General features: G+C 40.8%; 1 protein-coding gene and 1 long non-coding RNA gene across 2 annotated transcripts; both read left to right on the top strand.

Annotated features, from left to right (window-relative positions):
* Nucleotides 1-812: 812 nt before the first annotated feature.
* LOC127530611 (uncharacterized) lies at nt 813-6,420 on the top strand. Its single transcript, XR_007937258.1, has 3 exons — nt 813-1,083; nt 2,558-2,832; nt 5,363-6,420. It is a non-coding gene; the product is annotated as an uncharacterized LOC127530611 (long non-coding RNA).
* A 10,717-nt stretch (nt 6,421-17,137) lies between these two features.
* On the top strand, nt 17,138-23,001 carry pdcd7 (programmed cell death 7). The gene is made up of 5 exons (XM_022212558.2): nt 17,138-18,287; nt 18,759-18,897; nt 19,900-20,127; nt 21,162-21,249; nt 21,840-23,001. Exons 1-5 carry the CDS (start codon nt 17,289-17,291, stop codon nt 21,982-21,984), a joined length of 1,599 nt encoding a protein of 532 aa, XP_022068250.2. The 5' UTR covers nt 17,138-17,288; the 3' UTR covers nt 21,985-23,001.
* The last annotated feature ends 1,233 nt before the right edge of the window (nt 23,002-24,234 follow it).

Raw genomic sequence — 24,234 nt, 5'->3', positions numbered from 1 at the left:
TGGTGTCGGTCCACTCTGTTTCCTGAGATCCAAGGTCAACGCAGCCGTCTACCAGCAAGTTTTAGAGCACTTCATGCTTCCTGCTGCTGACCTGCTTTATGGAGGTGGGGATTTTATGTTCCAACAGGACTTGGCGCCTGCACACAGTGCCAAATCTACCAGTGCCTGGTTTAAGGACCATGATATTTCTGTACTCAATTGGCCAGCCAACTCGCCCGACCTTAGCCCCATCGAAAATCTGTGGGGTATTGTTAAGAGGAAGATGCAGAATGCCAGACCCAAAAATGCAGAAGAGCTGAAGGCCACTATCAAAACAACCTGGGCTCTCATAACACCTGAGCAGTGCCAGAAACTGATCGACTCCATGCCACGCCGCATTAATGCAGTCATTGAGGCAAAAGGAGCTCCAACCAAGTATTGAGTACTGTACATGCTCATATTTTTCACGTTCATACTTTTCAGTTGGCCAACATTTCTACAAATCCTGTTTTTGTATTGGCCTCAGGTAATATTCTAATTTTCTGACCCACGGAATGTCGGATTTTCATTTGTTGCCACCTATGATCATCAAAATTAAATAAATAAACATTTGAAGTGCATCAGTCTGCGTGCAATGATTACATATAATGTAAAAGTTATACCTTTTGTTCGCAATTACGGAAATAAATCAAGTTTATGAAAATATTCTAATTTTCTGGCTTTTACCTGTATATAGAAGACTGGATACGCTAGCGCGCTGTAGCAGCCTGTAATGACAGCTGTAAATGACGTTGATTAGCTGCGTAAACACCTACGTGAATCACATCTTGGCTGGAGCAGCCAGTCACGGGTCACTCACTGACTCACATTGAAAAATAGCACAGAATGAATTGTTGTGTATTTATTTTATTTTCAATTTAGGTTGGATTTTATTTGTGTGCAGCGCAGATTTTCTGTGCGTTGAGACTGTGTCAGGAGTGCGCAATTGCGGACGCGCGCAGCTTTGAGGAACAGTGGCTCCCAGTGGCTCCGACCACTTCCCACGCCTGCCGAGAGAAAAAGGCTGCTTTTCTTATATTATCGCTCGGCCGTTTCGAAGAAAAAGTAAGTCGAATCCTTTTTTGTTGCTTTTTACAAGAAAAGTAGAGCGCCACTGTAGCTCACACGGTTCAGAATGACTGCGCCATCCAGCAAAACGATGCGCCAATGGCGCTGTGGAGATCGGCTAGCGCAAGCCCAGACAGTCTATGTCATAGACTATGAGCAGGCAGCGTATCTTGTCACTGGATGTAGTTTGCACTGTTCAAACAGAAACGTTATCTTACTACAGGTATTTGTTTCAAAAGCTTTATGTTGTGAAAAACTGAGATTTGGAAATTTGTGTATTTTTGTGCCTTAACTTGTCATTTTGTAAAGATGTTGTTTATTTTTGCTATTTTTTTATTTTATTATTTGGAAATACCAGAATTTGCACATTATTTTACATTTTTGTCTGTCTGATCTCATCATTTCTAAAAAATAAAATAAAATAAAATAAATCGGACATTACAATCCACTCAGTGCTTTCAGTACTTGAGTGGTGAAAAAACCAAATACTTTTTTACTCTTGAGTCATTTTTTGGATGACTGCTTTTTACTTCTACTTGAGTGATATTATTTTTATGTAACATTACTCTTAAATACAATTTTTGGCTACTTTACCCACCTCCGTTTATTTCTCTGATCAAAGTTTTGACCTTTCATTACTGCAGGATCAGTCTGAACAAGATCCAGGTTTATTTTCCAGAAATAAAGAGCATTGGTCCTCAGTTTCAGAGTGATCAGAGTTGAATTGTCATTAGGCTTCATGATTATCTCCAGAATATGAAACGGGAAGAACCTCCCAAACTGCACATATTTCTAGTTTTGGTTGCAACAGCAGCTGGATAACCTCACTGCTGGTCTAAACTCTACTAAACCAGATCAATCTTTTTTTTTTTTTTGCTGGACTTTACATCAGCGACATCTTTGAGGCCTCATGGTTTTGCTGCAGAACTGCGTGTGTTGGTGTGTTCACACTTCCTTTTAGTTACTTCTTCATTTTCTTCTCTTTTCATAGCTGGTGGCTTCATCTATCTTTAATATACAGAATTTATTTATTTCACAGTTTTAACTTTTCAAACTGTTAAACTTCATGTCATCAGAGAGTTTGATAAAACAGCGACGTCTCACTCTCTTCCCGGATTGCTCTTTCTTCTGATCAGAGTCAGAGTTAAAGCTTCATCTAGAACTCTGAGCTCAGAAAGATTTTATTATCGCTTCTCTTTAAGCTCCATTCCTCAAGTTGATTCTGAGACAATTCAGAATCAAACCAGAGAAGGACTTCAAGAATGATTTACTGTCTGAGTCTGGATTGTAAAGCAGCTCACAGGATTAAACTGTCTGGAATTCTAGAAGCAAGAATCCTGCTGATCTGTTTTTGATTAAAAAGAATAAAGCAGTTTCATCTGCTAATGAAGCTTTAAACTGCTGCTTCAATCATGGTGAGTGCTTTTACAGAAGTCATTTATTTCTTATTGTTTCTCTTTGATCTTTACAGGGTAGAAACACCTCATAAAGTCCTTAATGGGATTTTTGAAGATTTGGCCAAAGATGACTTCAAAAAATTCAAGTGGTTGTTGCATGATGAGTTGATAAAAGACTTTGAGCTCATTCCAAAGTCTCGACTGGAGGAAGCAGACAGGATGGACACAGTGGATCAGATGTTTCAGAGCTACTGCATCTACACCATTAAAGTTGCTGTAAAGGCTTTGGAGGAGATTCCCAGAAATGATCTCGTGGCGAACATCCCAGAAAGCATCAAAGAACCTGAAGGTAAGTCAGAGAAAGATGAAAACTGGGACGTAGCAGAGATATCAAGGAAAATATGGTGACATTAGAGTAATCAGTGAACATGATAGATCTGGAACAACCATCCACAGGACCAAGGAAATCCACAGCAGCAGAACAAATATTATGTAGCGGAAACCTGAGAACATCAGACTGGACTAAATCTCTCAGATCTTTGGAGAAAACAAACATGTGACCCACATAGAGAGCAGTGGAGAGAATGTGCCGATGTTTTCTGATCCAGTTCTTAACGTCTCACACAGGAGACACGTTACTGATCAACAGCCATCAGGACAAATAATCCAGACAGAAACCAGCAGCCACAACCTCCAAACACACACAGTAGCAGCTAACCTTAGATGATATTCCACAAAGCATCACGACCATGGTCCACATGGGACTGTAACCTGGAACCAACAGGAAGATAAATTATGTGCTCACGATGCAGTTAAAGTCCCAGAGAGTTTTCCCAAACACACTTTGTCCATGTGACTAAGTGACGTAAACACAGAGCAGCTGGTGTCCTCCAATGTCTTAGAATCAGTGTTTTAGTGAGTGCTGAGTCCACAGACAGAAGTGTTTGTAAATGTGAGGGGAGTTGGATTCCTGTGAGAGTCTCTATCAGGACAGAATCCTGTGGAAAAGTGAAGAAAACAACCATCACAGACAGCAGGACACAACTGATGTAACACCACTTTAGATCAAGAGAACACTAACTAACCTGTGACTGCTGTTTACTGAAACTACAGATACAGGACACTTCAGTCCTCCAGATTTTACCAGACAAACATGATTTTTAAGGCCATTACCACACACACAATCATTAGAAAAGTGACAAAAACCTTCCGTCCTCCAGCATGCAGATTACAAGCTGTCAGGTGAGACTAAATATTTTCATTGGTCAGCGGTGCTTCTGATATCTAGCAGGTCTGTCTGTGTGTCTGTCCAGGTAGATAAAGTCCCTCAGTTTCAGGTAAATCTTACTCTAGAAGGCTTATTTCACTCTGTTCAGACTAATGTTTGGTCTCACACATCTGAGTGCAGACTGGAGGCTTCTCTGTGCACGGCCGGCTGGAAGCAGCTACTGATGCATGTGAGGCTTTCAGGGAACATCAGGAAATTGTAGTTTCAGAAAACCACCTGGGTTATTGTGTCCACCCTCTAAACTGAGTCTCTGGATGCACATGGGTCTAACTATCCCTCCCAGCAGCACAGTAAACTGTCAGCCTGTGGAACCAGTGAGATCTGATCAAACAGCAGCATTAATTACACAGAGTGCAGCCGAAGTCTGGCTGGAACAGAGCTGTTACTGCCGGAGCATCAACGTTCTGGATTTAAACAGCACAAAGTCTCCAAGACAGTCGTCCTGAGCCTGACAGGTGCAAAGCAGCTGCCATCCCTGCAGAGTTTCAGCAGCAGGCAGCAACAAACCCAATCATTTACCAGTGGTTAGAAAACAGCCAAAGAAAGACTGCCTTCCACTGACTTTATGCCCAGATCATACTGATGGAAACAACTAAACCTTTATCTGCACCTTTGTTCTTGTTTACTGTCATTTACAGAAGTTACCAATGTGTGTTGGAGCTGCCTTAAAAGGAGGAACTTGAAATGTTTTATTCAGAGCCAGAACGCTGTCTGAACACTTTGTCTGCATCATGTGCTGCTAAATCACAATGAGAATGTTGGACTCACCAGTATTTAGTGTGGAGCTGTTTGTTGTGGAGAAAAAGAATGAAAATCAACGTGTTTCTCAGATCTGGACAGAAGCTGAGGAATGTTTTCCAGTCATGTGTATTCTTTCATTCTTAATATATTTATTCAGCTGGAAACAGACAAGAAAAAAAAAACAATCAGACAATGACAAATGAAATTTAAAATATGGATCAAACAGCCCAGGGTGGGTAATGTTTAGGATTTGGTCAAGACAGACGTGGATTAACTGGTCAAATTTAGTCCAGATTTTAGGATCATCACTCAAGTGATGCTGCATTTCCTTAATGTTCTGATTTAAACTGCTCAAATCACTCCTGTGTAGGAAGTTCAGTGCGATAGGTAGGGAGGTCAGAAGGCCGCTGTGAAGAATGCAAATCTTCTTGTCCAGAGGTGTGGTTATTCTCACAGTGGACACTTTATGAAGCTCATCAGATTCTGGTGAAGGTAGGAGAGTCCTGTGGTCTCAAGAGAGCCGTGAGTGGTCCTTCAGTAAACATCAGATCTGCTGTGATAAAAACACAGCTTCCAGATGCTTCACCGTCTTGATGCAGTCACTCCCAGATACGTTGTCATACGCATTAGAATCTTTGGACTGATCGTGTCTTTAAATCTGTAGTTTCCATTTCAGAAATGGGCTAGAAAGGGTCTCCGTGAGGTCACACAGAGGGAGACAGAGTGTTGCTGCCACCATTCAGCGACACAGAAAATTACATTTTGTATCTGATAATATGCATATTCTGTTTGACAGTGCTGGCGAGCCATAAATTAAACATTTTATGACAGACTAAAAATCTGACCACAGGATGGACTCTGGACATGCCTGGTTGAAATGAACATAAGGAACAAGTTTTTAGAGAGACAAGCTAACAGGACTCCTTCCCTTCCTCTCCTCCACATCCTGGCTCTTCTCGCCCAGATCTGCCTCCATCGTTATGCTGCTTCCTCCTCAGCTTCAAGGTGCTTTTATGTTCATATTTTGAATTCACATTCTAACGTATGGTTCAAAGGAAAAGAAATACAGTTATTCTGTTGTTGTGCATGTTCTTTTATTGTAAATATCTGTAGAATACAGTTAAAATTAGGGATGGCTCGATACCACTTTTTCACATCCGATACCGATATCGATACTGCAGCCTTGAGGATCGGGAGATACCAATCCGATGTGAATCTTTTTGCATTCTAAAAGTTGTTAATAATACATGGATGTAATTTGCTTGATACGGACATCTAAAAACACCACGCTCATTGTACAACACCTGTTCTGGTCCCCTAAAGAAAGAAGGAAAACATGTGACAACAAGTTATGTGTAACTGCTGCGGCTTTATTAAAACTTAAAGCTCACATCGCTTTTAACAGCGTTTGTAAACACAACAGACCCAGCTGCACCATTCAAATGTTTGAAATAAAACTGCAACTTGGTGCACATATTTAAATTAAATTAAATAATCCCCGTATATAAACAGAAAAGTCACATTATAACTCTAATAATTCTCGAGACACACAATCAAAACATAAAAATCTAGGCTACGCACCTGATTTGCTGCACCAAAACAAAAAAAGAAAAACAAGGGTAAACAGTGCAATCTAGTGTCTTTCTTCTTTTGCATGCAGCCGCTGATGTTGTACTGTATGTAAAACACTCATGAAACTAAATATTAGAATGAACACTATTCCTTACCTTACTTATTATTAATTACAAACTCTAAATTGGAGCCCTGTAAGTTTTCTCCCATTTGGTACAACCCTGATTTTCAGGTTAATCAGCCGCTCCATTTAGCTGTTTGGGAGCAGAATGGAATCACACATCTCCACCACCTCTTTTCAGATAATGTGTTCATGTCATATACAAACTTGCTTCAAAAATACAAAATTTAAAAAAAAAAAAAAGGGAATTTTTTACATTATCTACAAGTTAAAAATATTATTAAGAAAAGAATCCCAACACTTCAAAGCACGCTCCGGCCGCCAGCATTAGCTGAAGCAATCATAAAGCTTTCTCCGACAACAACTAAAACCCTCTCTAAAATATACAAGTTACTCTTAAGCACTGATAAAATACATTTACCCATCTCTAAATGGGAGTCAGACTTATCTATATCCCCGGAACCAGACTTCTGGACTCAAATTTGCGATAATGCATTTAAAATGACAAAACAATGCATGCATTATGCATTGTTGTTAGAGACTTCAAAGGATACCGCTCTAAATGCCATCAGGATGATATGGGGAAAAGATTTAAATGTTTCAATAGATCAAAACTCGTGGCAAAGCATTTTTAAAAAAATAAAAAATATGTCAAGAGATGCAAGAGTCCGCCTTACACAGTTTAAAATTTTGCATTGCTACTATTGGACTCCATATCGAATGTTTCGCCTTGGGCTAAAGAAATCACCTTTTTGCTGGTGTTGTGACCAAGCAGAAGGAAACTTAGCACATGCCTTATGGTTCTGCAGTAAAATACAAGGATACTGGTTAAAGATACACAATACCTTATGTGAGATTACTAAAACATCAATACCCTTTAACCCAAGACTATTTATTCTGGGAGATGATTCTATTTTAACTGAGCAAGATGCATGCATTAAGAGCTGGATCCAAACGAGTGCCATGATTGCTAGACAAATCGTTAAAAACTGGAAGAAGGATACACTACCATCTACTCCACCATCTGCCAAGGTGGCTGCATATGAAAGAAAGTCGGGTTGTGGGGGAGGGTGTGTGTGTGTGTGTGTGTGGGGGGGGTGGTCGTGGGGGAAGTGGGGCTGTGGGGCGCCATGGGGGTCTGCTATGGCCTGTTCTGCTGCGCGGGCCTTGGGGCTCTGGCTGTGGCGGCGGGGGTCGCTCCGGGCTCCAGGGCTGGCTCTCCGTTCAGTGGCTCCTGCGGGGGGGCTGTGTGGGCCTCCTTGGGCTGGAGGAGACAGCTCCCTCCTTTTGGTGGAGGTTTTCATGCATGCCAGACCCACCACACCGGCACCTACCAAAACTCAATAGAGTTTGTTCCTCCGGTCGCTGAGTCAGTGGAGGTTGCTGGGTTAGTGTCTGTGGATCTCACTCTGCTTTATCTATCCTCCTTGTGGCTCCTGACATCTTCATGATTGATGCAGTTGGGATTTTGTCGTATTAGGTGTTTGTGAAGGGTCTTAGATTTGTAACTGGTTTCAAGGTGTGAATTAAAGAGCACAAATAAATAAAATGCACCTTTTCTCTTAGAACACCGTCTATGCCTCACCTTTCTGTCTGTCCTGTGTTTGTTTTATGTTTCACTTGGGTGTGCACAGCCCTCAATGGCATAATGCAGGAAACAGCTTGAAATAAACATGATAGGTTAATTTGCCATGAGGGCAGGTGATGGTCACAGTCACAAAGAAGAAAAAAATTGCACATGAAGCTTAAGCAATGGCACCATGGTTGGTTGGTGTCATTTTTGAGCAGACTTGCAGACAAAAAAAAAAAAAATGAACACTATTCCGATACTCACATTATGTTCACTGAAAACAATAAAACATGCTAGCTGCCTGACGTTGAACTGAAAATACTTAAGCTGCCTTGTCTCCTCATGTTGAGGACAGATTTTTCTTCAGAAAGATGAACATTTCAGCCTTCTCAGCTGTCAGTCTGCTCCTTTTTTCATCAATAACGTTGAAGGCTGTACTGAAGAGCCTCTCACTCTCCACACTTGTTGAAGGTGTGCAAAGTAATTTAGCAGCTGTGACTGCCAAAGAGGGCAGTCTCCCAATTGGGGGATAAATAATTTCTATTCTTTTCTATTGTTAACTGGTCCAATAAAATAATAATAAATGATTTATGTACAAAGTGTTTAGTATAATTAAGTATAGTACTTATGTATAAAGCACTAGACATATATTGGTGCCACGTCTTGCATTCTTGGGGGAGTCCAATTTTAAATAGGGAGATATAAAGTTTTCTCAGTGAACAATTATTTTATTGACACGTGTACAACACTGATGGAATATAAACAATATCTGGCGATTAAACCTTGTCCTAACGTTCTCATGCGAGTGAAGCTGAGAGCAGCGTAGGATCTCCCCTGATGCCATTTACACTGGTGGGGTGGACGTGCGGCTGAGAAGAGGAGAGACCTGTCACCTAATCATATTTAACACGAAAACATGTCCACAGTTCGCTACTTAATCACATTTAACCCGAAAAACAGTAGAAAACGACAAAAAAAACAAACAAACACAGTAAACGTACAACAGAAAAGCCGTCAAGTGGCCACAGATTGAAACGTAAGGAAGGAGAAAAAGAAGATAGAGAAAGTAGAGAAGAAATTAGAAGATGGCAGAATGGAGGGGAAAGAAGGTAGAAAAAAAGTTAAGAACAACAACAAAGGAAGAGGACAAAAGAAGAATGAGGAAGAGCAGAGTAGGAAGAGGAGAAAGGAGAAGAGAATGAGGAGTAGGGGAAGGGGATGAGTAAAGATAGGAAGAAGGTAACAGAAAAGGAGGAGGAGAAAGAAGATTAAGACAGTAGGAAGAGAAAGAAAAAGGGAGCAGAAAAAAATGAGGGGGAATGAAGATGGGGAAAAGACAGAAGAACAAGGAGTAAAAGGAGGAAGAGATGAGAAAAGGGAGTAGTGTAGGGAGACAAAGAGGACGTAGAGAAAAAAGTAAAAAGAAAAGACAAGAATGGCAAACAGTAGCACAAGATGGAAAGAGGAGGAGAAAGAAAGAGATGAAGACAGAAAATGAAGGAAAATGAGAAGAAAGAAGGAGGAATATAGGAGGAGGAGGAAGAGGAATAAGAGATGACAAAAGAGGAAGGTGATGACAGAAGGAAAAGAAGGGAAACAAAGAAAGAAGGAGAAATGTTTAAAAGAAGTCAGAAGACAGTGGAGAAAGAGGGCAACAAAGAAATGGGAGGAATAGAAGACAGGAGGAGAAAAAGAAGGAAAAACAAGAGTAGAGAGGAAGAGATGGAGAAGTAAGAAGAGAAGGAGGAGAGCATGACAAAAAGGGGGTGAGGAGGAGAAAAAGAACAAAGAGGAGACGATGAAATAAAGGAAAAATAGGAGGAATAAGAGAAGACGAAAAATGACAAGAAAATCAGAAGGAAGAGAAGGAGAATGAGGAAGAGAAGAACAGAGAAGGAGAGATGAAAATGAAGAAAAAGGAAGAACAAGGAGTAGAGGGAGGAAGAGATGAAAAGGGAGTGGAAGAAAGCAACAGAAAGTAGGAGAAGAAAGGAGGAGAAGAAGAGAAAACAAGGAAAAAGAACAAGGAGTAAAAAGGATAAAGAGACAAAGACGATGGGAGAAGAAGATAGGAGGACTATTAATAAGAATGAAAAGGAAGGAGAAAAGAAAAATGTAGAAAAGGAGAAGAGAGGAATAAAGGTAGGAAGAGATGGAGAAGTCAGATGAAGTAGACAGCAGGAGAAAAGAATGAGGAAGAGCGGAGGAAACAAAGTAGGAAGAGGACAAAGAAGGAAAAACCTACAAGAGAGGGAGCAAGAATGAAGAGAAGGAGGAGAGGAATGAAGAGATATAAGGAAGAGTAGAGGAAGAAGGAAGAGAAGCAAAGAGTAAAGGGGAGGAAAAGATAGAAAAAAACAAAAACAAGGAAACAGACAACCACAGGGCAAAGGAGACAAAGAGGAGTAAGAGGAAGAAAAAAGGAGGTGAAAGTAAGGAAGATAGGAGGAGGGAAATGAAAAAATTAAGAGGGAAATGAGAAGAAAAGAATGAGAAAGAGAAGGAGTAGGAAGAAAAAATTAGTAGAAGGAGGGAGAGACGAAAAAGACGACAACAGGAAGAGGAGAAAAAGTAAGAGTCTGAGAAAAAGGAGAAATAAGAGACAGGACAAGGAAGGAGAAGAAAAGGAAGAGGAAGAGAAAGTAGAAGATGACAGAAAGGAGGAGAAAAAGAAAGAAAGGTCAGAAAGAAGGATAAAGAGAAAAAAAGGACAAGCCAAAGAAAGAGTAAGGAGAAGACAGAAAATGGAGAACAAAGGAAAAGCCAGGAGGAGGAGAAAAGGAGGCAAAAAGAATGAGGGAGACAGAAACAAATGGTATAAGAAGGAAAAATGAGTGGATTATGGAAGCAGTAAGAGAAGACAGGAGGAGGAAGAAACAAGGAATGCCCAGATGAAAAGCTGGAAAAGTAGCATTAGAAGAGGAAGAAGACCTGAAGAAAAAGGGGAAGAGGAGTAAAAATCTAAGGATGAATGAGAAAAGAATGACAAGAAGGAAGGAAGGAGACAAAAAGAATGAGGGAGAGAAAGAGGAAGAGGAGACAGAAGAAAGAAACAAGGAGTACAAGGAGGAAGAGATGAAAAAGAATGAGTAGTAGAATAAGGAGGAGAACATGAAAAGGGAGTAAAGGAAAAAGAAGGAAGACAAGAGAATAACAAAAGAATGAGGGATAATCAAGATGGACAAAAAGAAAATGGAAGAACAAGGAGAAAAAGGAGTAGTGGCAAGGAGACAACAAAAAGGGGGAGGAGGAGAAACGACAGACAAAGGAGGAAGAGAAGGATGGCAAAAGAAATGAATAGACTGAAGGAGGAAGAGAAAGAAGGAGACAAAATGAAGAAGACGGAGAGGAAAAATAATAAGTGAAGGAAGTGGAGAAAAGAAAGAGAAAAACAAGGAGCAGAGGGATGAAGAGATGATGAAGATGACAGGGTAGGAGGAAAAGAAAAACGAGAAAAAAAGGCAACAGATACAGAATTTGGGGAAAAGAAAGCAATTATAAAAAGAGGGGAGGAGGAGGAACAGAAGACGACAAAAGAAGAACAAGTAGTTCCAACAAGGGAGAGAAGGCGAAGTAAAAGTAGCAGAGAAAGGAAGAGAACATGAGGAAAAAAATGAGAATGAATAAAAGAAAATGGAGGAAAAAAATGAGGCAGAAGAAGCAGAAAGGAGACAAAGAAGAGGACAAAAGAATAAATGGAAGAAAAGGGAGGAGATGATGAGAGGAGGAGGAGGATGAGAGGAGAGGATGGATTAGAGTAGGAGGAACACATGATGAAGAAAGAAGGACAAGAAAAGAGGAGGTGAAGAATAAGGAGGAAAAACCAGTATATTTTTAATCCATGGTTACAGAACACCACCCAAAGGCCACTTATCTGTCGTCTCGAGGTGAAAAAGATCCACAATCACATCAGGAGATCTGAGGGTGGAAAACAAGCATGAATAAACACAATGACTTTCTGGACAGTTTCATATGTTAATAATTGTTGGTGATGTAGTTTTAAATAGTAAAAGATCACCAGAACAGAAACCACGCTACAACACAATGCCTCCACCCTTATCTAATATTGCATGATAGCTCCTCACTCTGCTTCAGCAGCTTGGACTACTCAGCCAAAGCCCACGAGTTGGACTCTGGAATCACAACATGATGCCATGTGCTTTCATATTTGCATAAATAATGTCACCATTCTTCAGTCTGGAGGGCTGTGAGCAGCTACAGGGACAGAAAGTTAAATAAAGGCCTGATAGAAAAAGGCCTGAGGAAAAACACGGATCTCCAGACCATTCAATACAAGAATAAAATCTTCAGTCACACATTTAAAAGACTAATGACAGCTTACCTGAAAAAAAAAAAAAAACACTACCCTGAGAGCTCTGACTGAGTTCAGGATTCATCCAGAATCATAAAATATTTAGCAGCAGATCCAGTGTTTAATTATGGAAATGCACACATCACTTTCAGTTGAACTAAGCACTTATTGTTTGATAGTCAAAAGAAAGAAGGTCACCCACAGTCAGTTGTCGGCAAGTCTAGTGAGGTTTCTTATAAATCCACAATTAAATAATGTTAAACCTCAACGACATTATTGTTTTGCAAATTAACTTGGAATCGGAGTTTGAAAATAGGCTCCGAGCACGTTCACTGAACGGTTCAGTGATTCAGAGAGAACAGCTTATTTTCATGATACTATGTGTACTGTGTTTACAAGATGAGGCCACATTCTCCATCAGCTATAAAACACTGATACAGTCAATCAGCTGCTGAATAAAAAACAAAAAAAACTTCAGAATAAGGCTGAACTTTGTTGACAATATGACCAGCCAGCAACAGGCATCGACCCCAATAAATACACCAATGTCTGACAGTGTGTTTAAAACAACATCTAAACATCAGTTAAGATCAGCTCTGAACTGAAAAACAGCATTTTCAAGCAGCTAAACTCAGCTACCATCTCTGAGTCCGGACGTGGTTACGTCATAAAGCCTCTCCGAACGCTTCTGCTAACCGTTTCCATGGTTTCGATAAATAAGCTGCTTGAGCATTTTTTGAAAAATGGCCTCGACGCCATCTTGTTTCCAAACATTTAAACACTAAATTCAAGAAAAATCCATGTCCTCGAACCAAAATAACAGCTTTTCGAATCACTACAGCATTCATAGCACATTCTATACATTTCCCGCAATTTTTAATATTAAAAATAGACTCATAAATAAGGAGTTTACACCAACGAAACGCCGGAATCACTCAAACTGTTTTTTTAAACAGGCCGTCAAACATTCCGTTACTTATCAAACTTTAAATTCGACAATTTATCCTAATTTTTTCTTCTCAAATCGCATTCAGAGTGTTTCTGGGGGTCAGTTAATGAGTCATGCTCAGCAGAAACATTAGTTTTATTTCCTTACCTGTGTGGTGACTGTCCACGTCTGTCAGGCCTCCAAACAGCAGCTGCTCGTCTGTCTGACCCGTTTGTCCAGTGAGTTGCTTTTCTTCTCCTTCTTCGATCAGTAATCCACAGAGTTCGTTCTTCAACAAGGTCCATTCTTCAGATGCTTTCCAGCGTTTCAAATCCCCACAGTTCAGCTTTCCAGCGTCCACTTTCTCCACCAGGTCAGCTCCAGGTCCAAGTTCCGAATGACAGTCAAGATCTGCAGGTCTTTTAAAGGCGTTCGGCGGCGCGTCATCGTTCTGTTTCCATGGCGGCACGGTGACGCACGCACGCATATGTGCGTGACAGACATTGATATAAAGTTAAATGTATGATCTATACCGTCAGATTATTTGCTTCTAAAGGATATTTCTCCACCTATATGCACCAGTATTAAAAAGTTACGGAGCACAAACTTACGTCAAACAACCAATAAATGAACTTCATCCTATATCTTATATTGGCCTCTAATTGAAGGATAATGTATTGACGGACAAAGCATCTGTATGTTTAGGGTCACTTTCAAAATAAGAGCCTATATCTAAGAGCTTAGTGAGAGGCTCTCTATAAGCTAGATTTTTTCCCCCTCTTAGTTCTTGTTTTTATAACCAGGTCTTTCCTCATTTGGATTTAATTCTGATATGTAACTTTTAGTTTGGTGTTATTCATGATACAATAACTGTTAGTCTGCATATATTATACAATAACTGTTAGTCTGTATTTATGATCAAAATAATTGTTATTTAGTCTGTATTTATCACAAAATAACTGCTATTTAGTCTCTGTTTAAGCTATAATAACAATTAGTCTGTATTTCTGATAAAATAGCTGTTTGTCAATCTGCATTTATGATATAATAACTGTTAGTTTATTCATCAGTGGAGCAGCAGCACATTTTCCAGGCAGCTTTATTGTCCATTGGCTCGTGGTTTTAACCAGTTTTCATGGTAGTTTTCAGCTAATTGAACCAACAATCATTTGAGCACACAAAAATCCTGAACACTACAGCAGGTGGAGGTTTCTGATTCAGAATGAATTCACATGTGATAAATATGAAGGCAAAAGGTCTTTTAGTCAATTTCGTTTGAAGGAATAGTGCGCACTAGGCTGGCTACCACCAGCCTGAATCTCAAGTGAGATACAGGCTGGGTACCTGCTATTCATTTTCTTGTAGGGGTGGAGCAGTTTAAAATTTTCCACAGCCGTTGATTGGGCGCTGCATATGTCAGTCAGTCTGGGGCAGTTGAAGCTCACAGCCAATCGTGTCACTGCTAGCCGCTGACGTAAATGCAGAGCGACGGCAGCACCACGAAAAAGAATCATTGCTGTGTTTGCTCATGTGTTTGCTTCTTTCGCCATGTCGCCGGACGATTCTTGCCGTTTATGTAAAGTAAACATGAGGGAAAGTGGACCCCGTGTTTATGCACACTCCACAGATATGTTTGTGTCAAAAACAACGCCGACCATATCAGATAGGTTAGCGATGATGGACCTGATAGTCACCCCGGAGCCGGAGCAGTCAAACAGATGCTGCCAGCGCTGCACCTCCACACTCGGTCGGCTTGAAAAAGACTTTCCTTTATTCAGGCAATGGGAAGAGAACGTCCGGTTAAGCAGCGTATCGAAAAGACAACGTGAACCCACCCCGTCCAAGACACCGAGGACTTTGAAAAAGACCTGCCCAAACCCACCGAGTCCACTAGCTTGTTCCTTCGGAAACACGACAACAAAGGTAACGCTTCTTCTCAAACAACCCATCATGCATTGCGCGTAGTCGCTTAGTGTGCGTCATCGTCTAACTGTCCCTCCCCGTCCTGTGATTGGATCCCTGACTCAGGGACAAATTCAACCCCAGGTCGCCAGACTGCCTAGTAAACGAAATGACAATGAGTGCACAGGCAGTCTGGGTATTCCCAGACTAAGTGCGCACAACATATTTTGCAAAAGTGTGCATTTGAGCACATGAGCAGCATTTTAAGTGTATGAATCTGTTGGATTTCTATATTTAAATTTTACCTCATGATGTGGCCCAATGTGACATAAGTTATGAACTGTCATTATATAAATAAAACTGAACAGAATTTAGTTTTCTGAATTTAATGCTTGAAAGTGTGGGCAAAGCTAGTACAACACTTTGGTGGTTTTTAGTTGTTTTCTTCCAACAATTGTAATACTCACAATATTTTGAGTAATTCACCGGTGCACTTAAAAATGATCTGATGTTTTTTTTGTTCTTTTAATCACTGCTCAACCAGAAGGAAGAACATGCCTCCAGTCTCTGGTTCATTTGAACTATCCATTAATATAAATGTCTTGTGTCAGTGTTGCTTCATATGATTCTGTGCTAATTTCCACTTTGTTACCACTTTAAGTTTCTATTTCATTTTTACTGCAGGATTCTAGCTAATGATGATGGCATGATCACCTCCAAGGAGGTATGACTAATAATTGAACAGTGAGGCATAGTTTTGGATTGCATAGGTTTAAACTTTGCATCTTAACCATTTCCTGTCCACCCAAAATTGTAAATAAATAAGTAAATAAATAAAAATCAATTACTTAACAAAAATGAAAACGATTCATTATAGTCCAAACAGTCCTGTTAAATGACTTATGTAGGTTGTGATCTACTATGTCCTTACAGATTAAACCAAGACATCAACATAAGATTGACTCCTAATTTTAAATGAGCATTTGGCCCATTTCAACCTTCCATGTTCCTAGTCATTTCAAGATTTGTAAAGTAGCATATGAGCGCTACATTGCCTTAAAATTCAGATAGATTTTTAAAAACAGCCACCTGTTTCCAGAAACCAAGTTTACTCTATGACAGCAGGTCACTTCAGAGTGTTACTCAGTCAATATGAGGGCAGTCTGATGTTGAACTTCAAAACCAAAGCCCTATAAAATGTATCCTCATTGTCATCCAGAGACATACTATTTTCATACATATCCCTTTGTTATCATAGGAGCTTTAGTAGAAATCAAATGTACAGTCTTGTAGGTTCTTAAAGACATTCCACCTCTCATCCAAGAGGCTTCTTCAGTTCTGACTAATGGAGAGTCACAGAATGCATACTCCTGCTCACATGTCTTACTGTCCCTGATTCACATCCTGGCCTAGGGTCTTTCTGTGTGGAGTTTGCATGTTGTCTTTGTTTAAACAGGGTTCTCCTTCCGCAGATATGCTCAGGTTAGTGGGTGATTCTAAATTGTCCGTAGGTGTGAATGTGAATGTGCTTGGTTGTCTGTCTCTCTGGTGTCGCTTCCATTCATCCTAAAACAGCTGGGATAGACTCCAGCCCCCATGTGACCCTACAGAGGATTAAGCGGTGTATAGAGGTGTGTTTTCTATAGACAAATCACACTAAAGTAAGTGCTGAGGAATAGTAATGGTAAAAATAATCCATCCATCCATTCTCTATACACCGCTTTATCCTCACTAGGGTCATGGGGGGTGCTGGAGTCTATCCCAGCTGACTCGGGCGAAGGCAGGGGACACCCTGGACAGGTCGCCAGTCTGTCGCAGGGCTACATATACAGACAAACAATCACACTCACATTCCCACCTACAGGCAATTTAGAGTGATCAATTAACCTCAGCATATTTTTGGACTGTGGGAGGAAGCCGGAGTGCCCGGAGAAAACCCACGCATGCACAGGGAGAACATGCAAACTCCATGCAGAAAGATCCCAGGCCCAGGCTGGGATTTGAAGTGCGGATCTTCTTGCTGCAAGGCGAAAGTGCTAACCACTACACCACTGTGCAGCCCCCGTAAAAATAATTAATGTTTTAAAAAAATGTACCTATATATTTTTATTTTAAAGAGAAGAGAAGGTAAATTATGCAATCTTCTAATTTATTTCCAAACTGAAATAACTGAGAATTGAGTTCCTCCACACAGAGCGCAGGGCTTCCGTCCAGCAGGTGGCGCTAGTGCATCTTTAAGTTGCGTGTCAAACGCCGTCAAGGAAGAATGACGTCACAGGAACATGGCGGTTATGGCTGTCAACATGTAATCACAGGACCAACTTTTCGCAGACGTCGCTGTACGGTGGGTTCAATGATTTGAAGATACAGCATGGACGGCACGTATCACCACGACCTGTCAGAAGCTCAGCAGCCCCCTGGCTTCAGCGGCGGCTACATGCCGACACCCTACCCCGCTAACAGACCGAGCGAACAGACACAGCTGGAACACACTGCTCTACCGTGGACACCTTCACCGGCGTTTGGCGGTCAGTCCTACGGAACTGTGCGCAATTTTCCCGCACCACCTCAACCAGGAGCGGGTTTCGGAGGGCCTATTTTTGACCCTCCGTACGAGTTTGACCCTTCCACCCCCCCTCCGGCTTTCGGCTTCCCGTTCCCCCAACACTTTTCTGGCAGGGTCCTCCCCCCTCCGGTAAACGCATACGGTAGCCCTAGAGTCTCAACGTTACAGGATTTCTCTCAGTGCAGAGCCGGACCTCCGCCTTCCTTTTCTGACTGTAACCAGAAACGATATGAGGACCGCAGTGAGGCAGGAGTCCACCTCAGCGGCCCCCTTGGTCCTCCCCCGCGACAGGACTGTGACGGCAGTCCGGGAGCAACAGTAGCACAGCTGGAGGGTGACAGCAACCCGCAGAGGAGACAAGACATTCAGTGGCTCCGGCGGTTCTTACCGAGCAGGAGGAAACCCCCCAGAAGCCCCCAGATCCAGCAGCCGCACCTCAGCTCTGTCCCCGTCCTCAGAGCGACTCTGTACAGGGCGGTTCAGTTGGTCTCACAGCTGGAAAAGTCTTGTCTCTCTCTGAAACAAAATCTGCACAACGACGGTGTGTGGAGCGTCTCCTATGAAACGGCTTTACATGTGAGGAGGGAGCTGCAGGACAACATGAAGCTCCTCAGTGACGCCGTGTGGTTAGATCGTCTGAAAGTGAAGTTGTCCCGTATTGTCCGGAGAAGGACCCGGCAAATGAGAGCCAGGAGAGAACTTCAGATGGAGCAGAAACATGCAGAGGAACTTAGCTCTGACAAAGATGCTGCCATAGATGTATGGAGGATGAAGAAGATCCGGCAGGTGGAGGAGAAGAAGAAGGTAAGAGCGTCTGATGACCACAAGCCAGTTGACACAGAAAAGTGTTTCTCCTGGGATGATTTCTAGATTTGGTACAAATATGCGGGTGCTCTCTGAAAAAAAAAACTACAGTTTTTTGCAGAAATGTGCTGCTTCCCGACGCCACAGATTACTGTTTGATACCCAATATTCACTCTTTTTATGTTTAAAAGTAAATCTTGATGTTGCCTAAATTTTTTGGATGTGGCCCCAGTATTTTGTCCCAAAAGGGCAGTTTACATTCAGGTAATACTGTGTTGCTTTTGTCATTCGGTTACAAAATATCATGTTAATGGCGTTTCTCCAATGTCTCCATCTTGCTAAACCATAATGATCCAAATGGCTTCTCTCATAACACCGCATACTGTGTGCATTATTGTTACGGGATAGTCGTGAAGCGCACTGTGAGGAGATAATGATGAAGATGCTTTTCTTCCCTCTGTGGTGACCCAGGAGCAGGAGCTGAAACTTGCTGCAGACTCTGTACTGTGTGAGGTGAGGAAGAAGCAGGCAGATGTGAAAAGGATGCAGGATGTCCTCAGATCCCTGGAGAAGCTCCGCAAGCTCAGGAAAGAGGCAGCATCAAGGAAAGGTGAGAGTCTCAGCTGTATTCAGCTGCCGGCTTCCTGTCTTGAGCCACACAGTTGCCGGTCTATCATGAAGGCATTTTACAAAACATGGCAGGGTTTATGCGTCAACAGAAGAAAAGTTTCAGATGTTCTCATAGTGAGGAAGAAGATGCGTTCTCTTTTCTGTCAGACTGCACCACTGAGGGATTCTTAAATGCTAAGTTGGGGCTGACTGCTGTTATAGTTCACATGCTGTGTGGATGGTAGGGATGGTTTGTATATTGTTTGTTTCTTTTTATTCACACAGTGGGCATGATTCTATACTAAAACTACGTAGAGACTGTTGGTCTGACTATTATGGTTTAAGAGTGTTTTCAACTTCTTGTGCACTGTACGTGGACAAGTGGTTTGAACAGACTGATAGATAATGCACAACAAAAGTACAATTAAAGGGGAACTTCGTTTTTTTTCAACCTGGGGTCTGTTTTCATATGTCATTTCATACATGTGAGTGATGGAGAAATGAATTTTTGACATAGCTCCAGTATTTAGCCAGGCAGGCAGCTTCGCAGCTCAGCTAGCGAAAAGTATGGGGCAGCTTGCCACCCCTGCGTCAAAGTCTGCCCTCACGTGCTTTTTTCCCACACTGACCGGCTTGGATAGTCTCAATGAGTGTCCCACAACATACTAGAGATGAGAAGTGAACGAAAACCTCCACATTACCTGGCGATCGCTATTTGTTGTGGTCTGTATCCAAATCTCAGGACGCTAGAAAGCAAATCTTGTTCCGAAATCGCGCGATAGCTCGCCCAGTTTTGGCATGAGCTATCGCGCCAAAACTGGGCGCTTTTAATAAATCATTAACAGTTTCCACCTGTTCACTCGTATACCTTCAACAAAGGCATAGTCTCTGGCCCAGGAATTTGGTGTAGAACTGATGATGTCAGAGCTTGTCGACCCTCTGGTCTTTAATATCGTGTAATGCCTGGTTTTGGTACCCATGCTTATCTCCCTGTGTGTGTCAGGTGTTGTCACTGAGCAGTGTGACCAAGTGTTTAGCGACAGACTGCTGCAGCTGAGGTCTGTCATGAAGAGGAGGACAGCAGTTTACTCAGCAGAGGAGAAAGCCCTGATGGTGATGCTTGAAGGAGAGCAGGAGGAGGAGAGGAGGAGAGAGCAGGGGAGACGTCTGAAGAAGGAGAAAGAAAGACAGCTGCAGAGGAAACGCAGTGTGGAGTCCATGCTGTTTGGAGGTAACAGATTGTCTAGTGCAGGGGTGTCAAACATGTGGCCCGCCAAAACCGGTCAGCTAGAGGGTCTAATCTGGCCCATGGGACGACCTTACAGTGTAAAAATTACAGAGAAGACATTAACTGCAAATTTGTAAATCTATAAATTTTAAATAATTTCCAGAATTTGACAAGTTGTTTTGATCATAATGTAAGATACTAGATTGCCCGTTGTTCTTTTGTTAGTGTCTCATTTTTGTAATATTTTGTCTTTTTTTTGTCTTTTGTGTGACTTTTGCTGTTTGTCTCATGTTTTAGTTGTTTTGTTTCCTTTTCATCTCTCTTGTTTGTCTTATTTTTGTCATTTTGTATTTCACTTTATTCATTGTTTTGTGTATCATTTTTGTTTTCTGTCTCGCTTGTGTTGTTAGTCTATTTTTTGTCATTTTGTTTCTCGCTTTTGTCTTTTTTGCCTAATTTTTGTCCTTTGTCCATTTTTTTGTTACTTTCTTTGTGTAGTTTTGTCTCTTTGTTTTGTTATCTGTCTCTTGTTTCATTTTTTTTGTCATTTTGTGTCACATTTTTGCAGTATTTTTGTGTTGTTTTTGTCTTCTTTTAGTCTGGCTTGTGTTGATCATAAAGTAAAATACTATATCAATCAATTTCAGATACCTGTGACTGAATGTTTCATTTCTTTGTAGACACTGTGATCTGTAAGTTTTAATGTGTAAATGATAAACTGAGGCATAATGTTGTTGAAATTGAATTTATTTTTCTCAAGAAATATTAGGTTGTTCATATTCTTTTGTATGATGATAATTCCTTAAATGTGAGCATTTTTAGAATGTACTTTTTTGCACTAAAACAAAAGTTGGCGGTGTGATTATTTATAGGTTATTATGCTGTGATTTTCCTGATCCTGCCCACTTTGGATCAATTTGGGCTGAATATGGTCCCTGAACTAAAATGACTTTGACAGTCCTGGTCCAGTGCGACTAAATAGCAGTGATGTATTATGCAACACTGGTACTGATTTGCTTTTTCCATTTCTTTTACAGAGGAGCTTCCAGCTGGTTGTGTCCTGCAGCCGTTCACAGAGTATTACAGCCAGGCTGAGCACTCCGAGTACGCTTTGATACAAGTCAGGTGTGTCTTCATTTTACTTGGTCATCGGGCAGCTACATCAGACTCAGTGATGCACATTTTTAGTTAGGGCTCCAAAAAATGGATCCACAGGAACCCTGTTTTAATTGTCAATGTTTTTTGCCATTATATTCTTACGTTTCTCCATAAATAAAATCCTTATGACAAGAAAGACAAAAAACAAGTGGACTGGTGGGATACAGATTCCACCAACTGCTCAGACACGTAAATAGACACGCTTTGACTTCACATTTGCACAAGTTCACGTTTGTATAAATATGTCTTCTGTCATTTTAATCTCTCCATTCATCTGAAACATTATTTCACTTCTCTTTGGCTCCAAAAGTTAACTTTTGCAACTTTTTTTAGTTTCATAAAATCTTATTTGCGACATCTTGTCAGAAACTGCTGGACCAGTCATCCACTCAGTCGCAATTATCTGCAGATTTTCCGAATCTTAAATTGTTAAAGAAATATCAATAAGACAAATCCTTTTCTCAGTTGTTTTTAATAAGACAAGTCTATTTTCAAATATATGCAGTGCTTAATTGAAACAGGCTCCTGGATACAAATGCCATGTGTCTTTCTTTTAGGAGAGAATGGGACATGTTTGTGGTTGCAGCAGATCATCCTGATGGTTCCTCCGTTCCTCAGAGCTGGATCCTGCCAGACCCCCCATCCAGCCGGGCCTGGGCCTGTGCCCTGCAGACTGCCGACACTGACCGTTCCAGCCTCTGACTTGTGTACTCTCTGTTAGCTGAAATACACTTGCTGTAAATAATACACCTTTTTATATAAACCCAGCTCTAGATGAACACCTTTACTGGCACTGGAAGTTTGTACACTGAACACACAGAAAGCACATTTCTATTTTGACTCACTGTATGTGGATTGCAGGTTTAAGCCTGCCATGAGCCAGCATTTCATGTGGCTTTCTCCTCCCTTTTTGCTATCTGTGTGAAGTCACAGTCTGTTTTACTTCACAAAACAATCTCCAAGCTATAACCTATAAGATGAAAATTTCATGCCTTGCTGATCAGTTAGACTGTGCAGTAAGACATTCCAAATAGGCCAAAATAGTCATATCAATGACAGCGCTCATCTCTCTGTTTGCAAATGTTCCACCAAAGCAATCCTCTGTCACTGTTCTGTAGGGGCACTGATGTGGCATCCTTGATTTTTCCCAGCATAAGATGATTGATTCATTGAAAGAAAAACAAAACACACGGCAAAGCTTTTTGTTTTCCTTTTTAGCAGAATGTGCTGCAGAATAGACTGGGGATGAAGACTAGAAGAGACAAAAGAACAAGCCCTTCTCCTGCAGTGCAACAGACCTGAAGAGTTTAGCATTTCAGTGTAAAAGCTTTGACACTGAATTTAAAACTTAGTTTTGCTCTCCACAGGATGTTAAGTTTGTGATCTGATCTGTTAAACTTGGTATAGTTTCTATTTAAAGGGCAGTTGCACACAACTAATTTAAATGGTTTCCAAGAATATTCAATGACCATCCATCCCCTGACATACTTTTCAGTAACTCTTTTCACAAAGTTGCTTGGAGTGTATTTTTTGTATCCATGATGCAGTTATAGTCAGGAGTACTGATTCACCAGTGACTCAACCTTTCAGATACAGGTTTATTTATACACCTACAATTACTTGAACACATTTATCACTCTAATTAATTCACTAAATGCATGACTTCCTGCTCCATTTTATACTTCTAATAAATTGGCATGATTTTGTAGAAAGATTTCACATTGATATCAAAGAGTCTTTTTTGTATATTCTTGTCCAAAAAGCCTACTTAAATGGACCACTATTCAGTGTTGAAAAGCAGTAAAAGGGGAAAGCTTCTAAGGGTGTAAATACTTGATTTGGTTTATTTAATTTTCACACACAAAGTTAAACAAACAATTCGCATTTCTTACATTAAAAATGTGAAGGAAGGTTGCCAAAAAACCCTCAAGGGGTTTGAAAGAAGACAACCTCCAAAAAAAAAATAAAAACCTTCTCAGGTAGACCATTATATAAATACATAAAAATATGACAAGTAACATGCCAACAGTTCATAAAGTTATACACAGGGTAAATATTACCTCTATAAAACATGCTTCTTGTAGACACTGCACCTGTACAAGTTTGTCATGACAGTAGGGACGATGTACCAATATGTCAATGCACCAACTTGCAACTTAATGAGCTGAAGCTGTTTTATACCTTATTAAATTCAGACTAATACTCTCTCTTTTAGCTCTGTTTTAAGTCTCCACAGGCTCCTGAGGAAAATATCTGTTTTGGCTAAATGCTGTCTTCTGCCCGTGATTGTCTGCTGATAATTGCGGAGAAGGTAGTGTGCTGGGGCTTTCAGAAAAACTATTAACAGATTAGACAAATTCATAGACAAACTACTTTCTGATGGTCAGTAAGGACTCAGTTCAAACAGCTCAACATTGCTGACATTAATAGAATCAACTGAGGAAATTACAAACGCAATAGATGACAAACAGTATGCAGTAGCAGTATTTATCAATCTCACAAAAGCTTTTGACAACAAACCATGACATTTTAATCAGTAAACTAGAACGGTATGGGATCAGGGGGGAGGTATTGCACTGAGTGAAAAGTTATTTAATGGACAGTAAACAATTTGTGAAGTTGGGGCAGAATTCATCATCGTGCTTGGACATTGCTTGTGGTGTCCATCGGTCAGTATTGGGTCCAAAACTGTTTTCAATATACATAGATGACATTTGCAAAATATCAGAGGCATTAAAATGAGTTTTCTTCGCAGATGACACATATTTTTTGATTTGGGGGGTGATTTACAGAAGGTACTGGGAATTGTGGAATGTCCAAACTGAAAAAGTGGCTTAGCATGATTATATTATCATCAAACTTAAGTAAAACTAAAGCCCTCTTTTTTGGCTACGGTAAAAGGGATACATATGCACGGATAAAGGTAGATGGTGTGGAAATTGAGAGTTCATG

This window comes from Acanthochromis polyacanthus, chromosome 2, assembly GCF_021347895.1.
Source record: "Acanthochromis polyacanthus isolate Apoly-LR-REF ecotype Palm Island chromosome 2, KAUST_Apoly_ChrSc, whole genome shotgun sequence".
Lineage (NCBI taxonomy): Eukaryota > Metazoa > Chordata > Actinopteri > Pomacentridae > Acanthochromis > Acanthochromis polyacanthus.
Note: the sequence above shows the minus strand (reverse complement) of the source record. Positions and strands in the feature narration are given on the sequence as shown.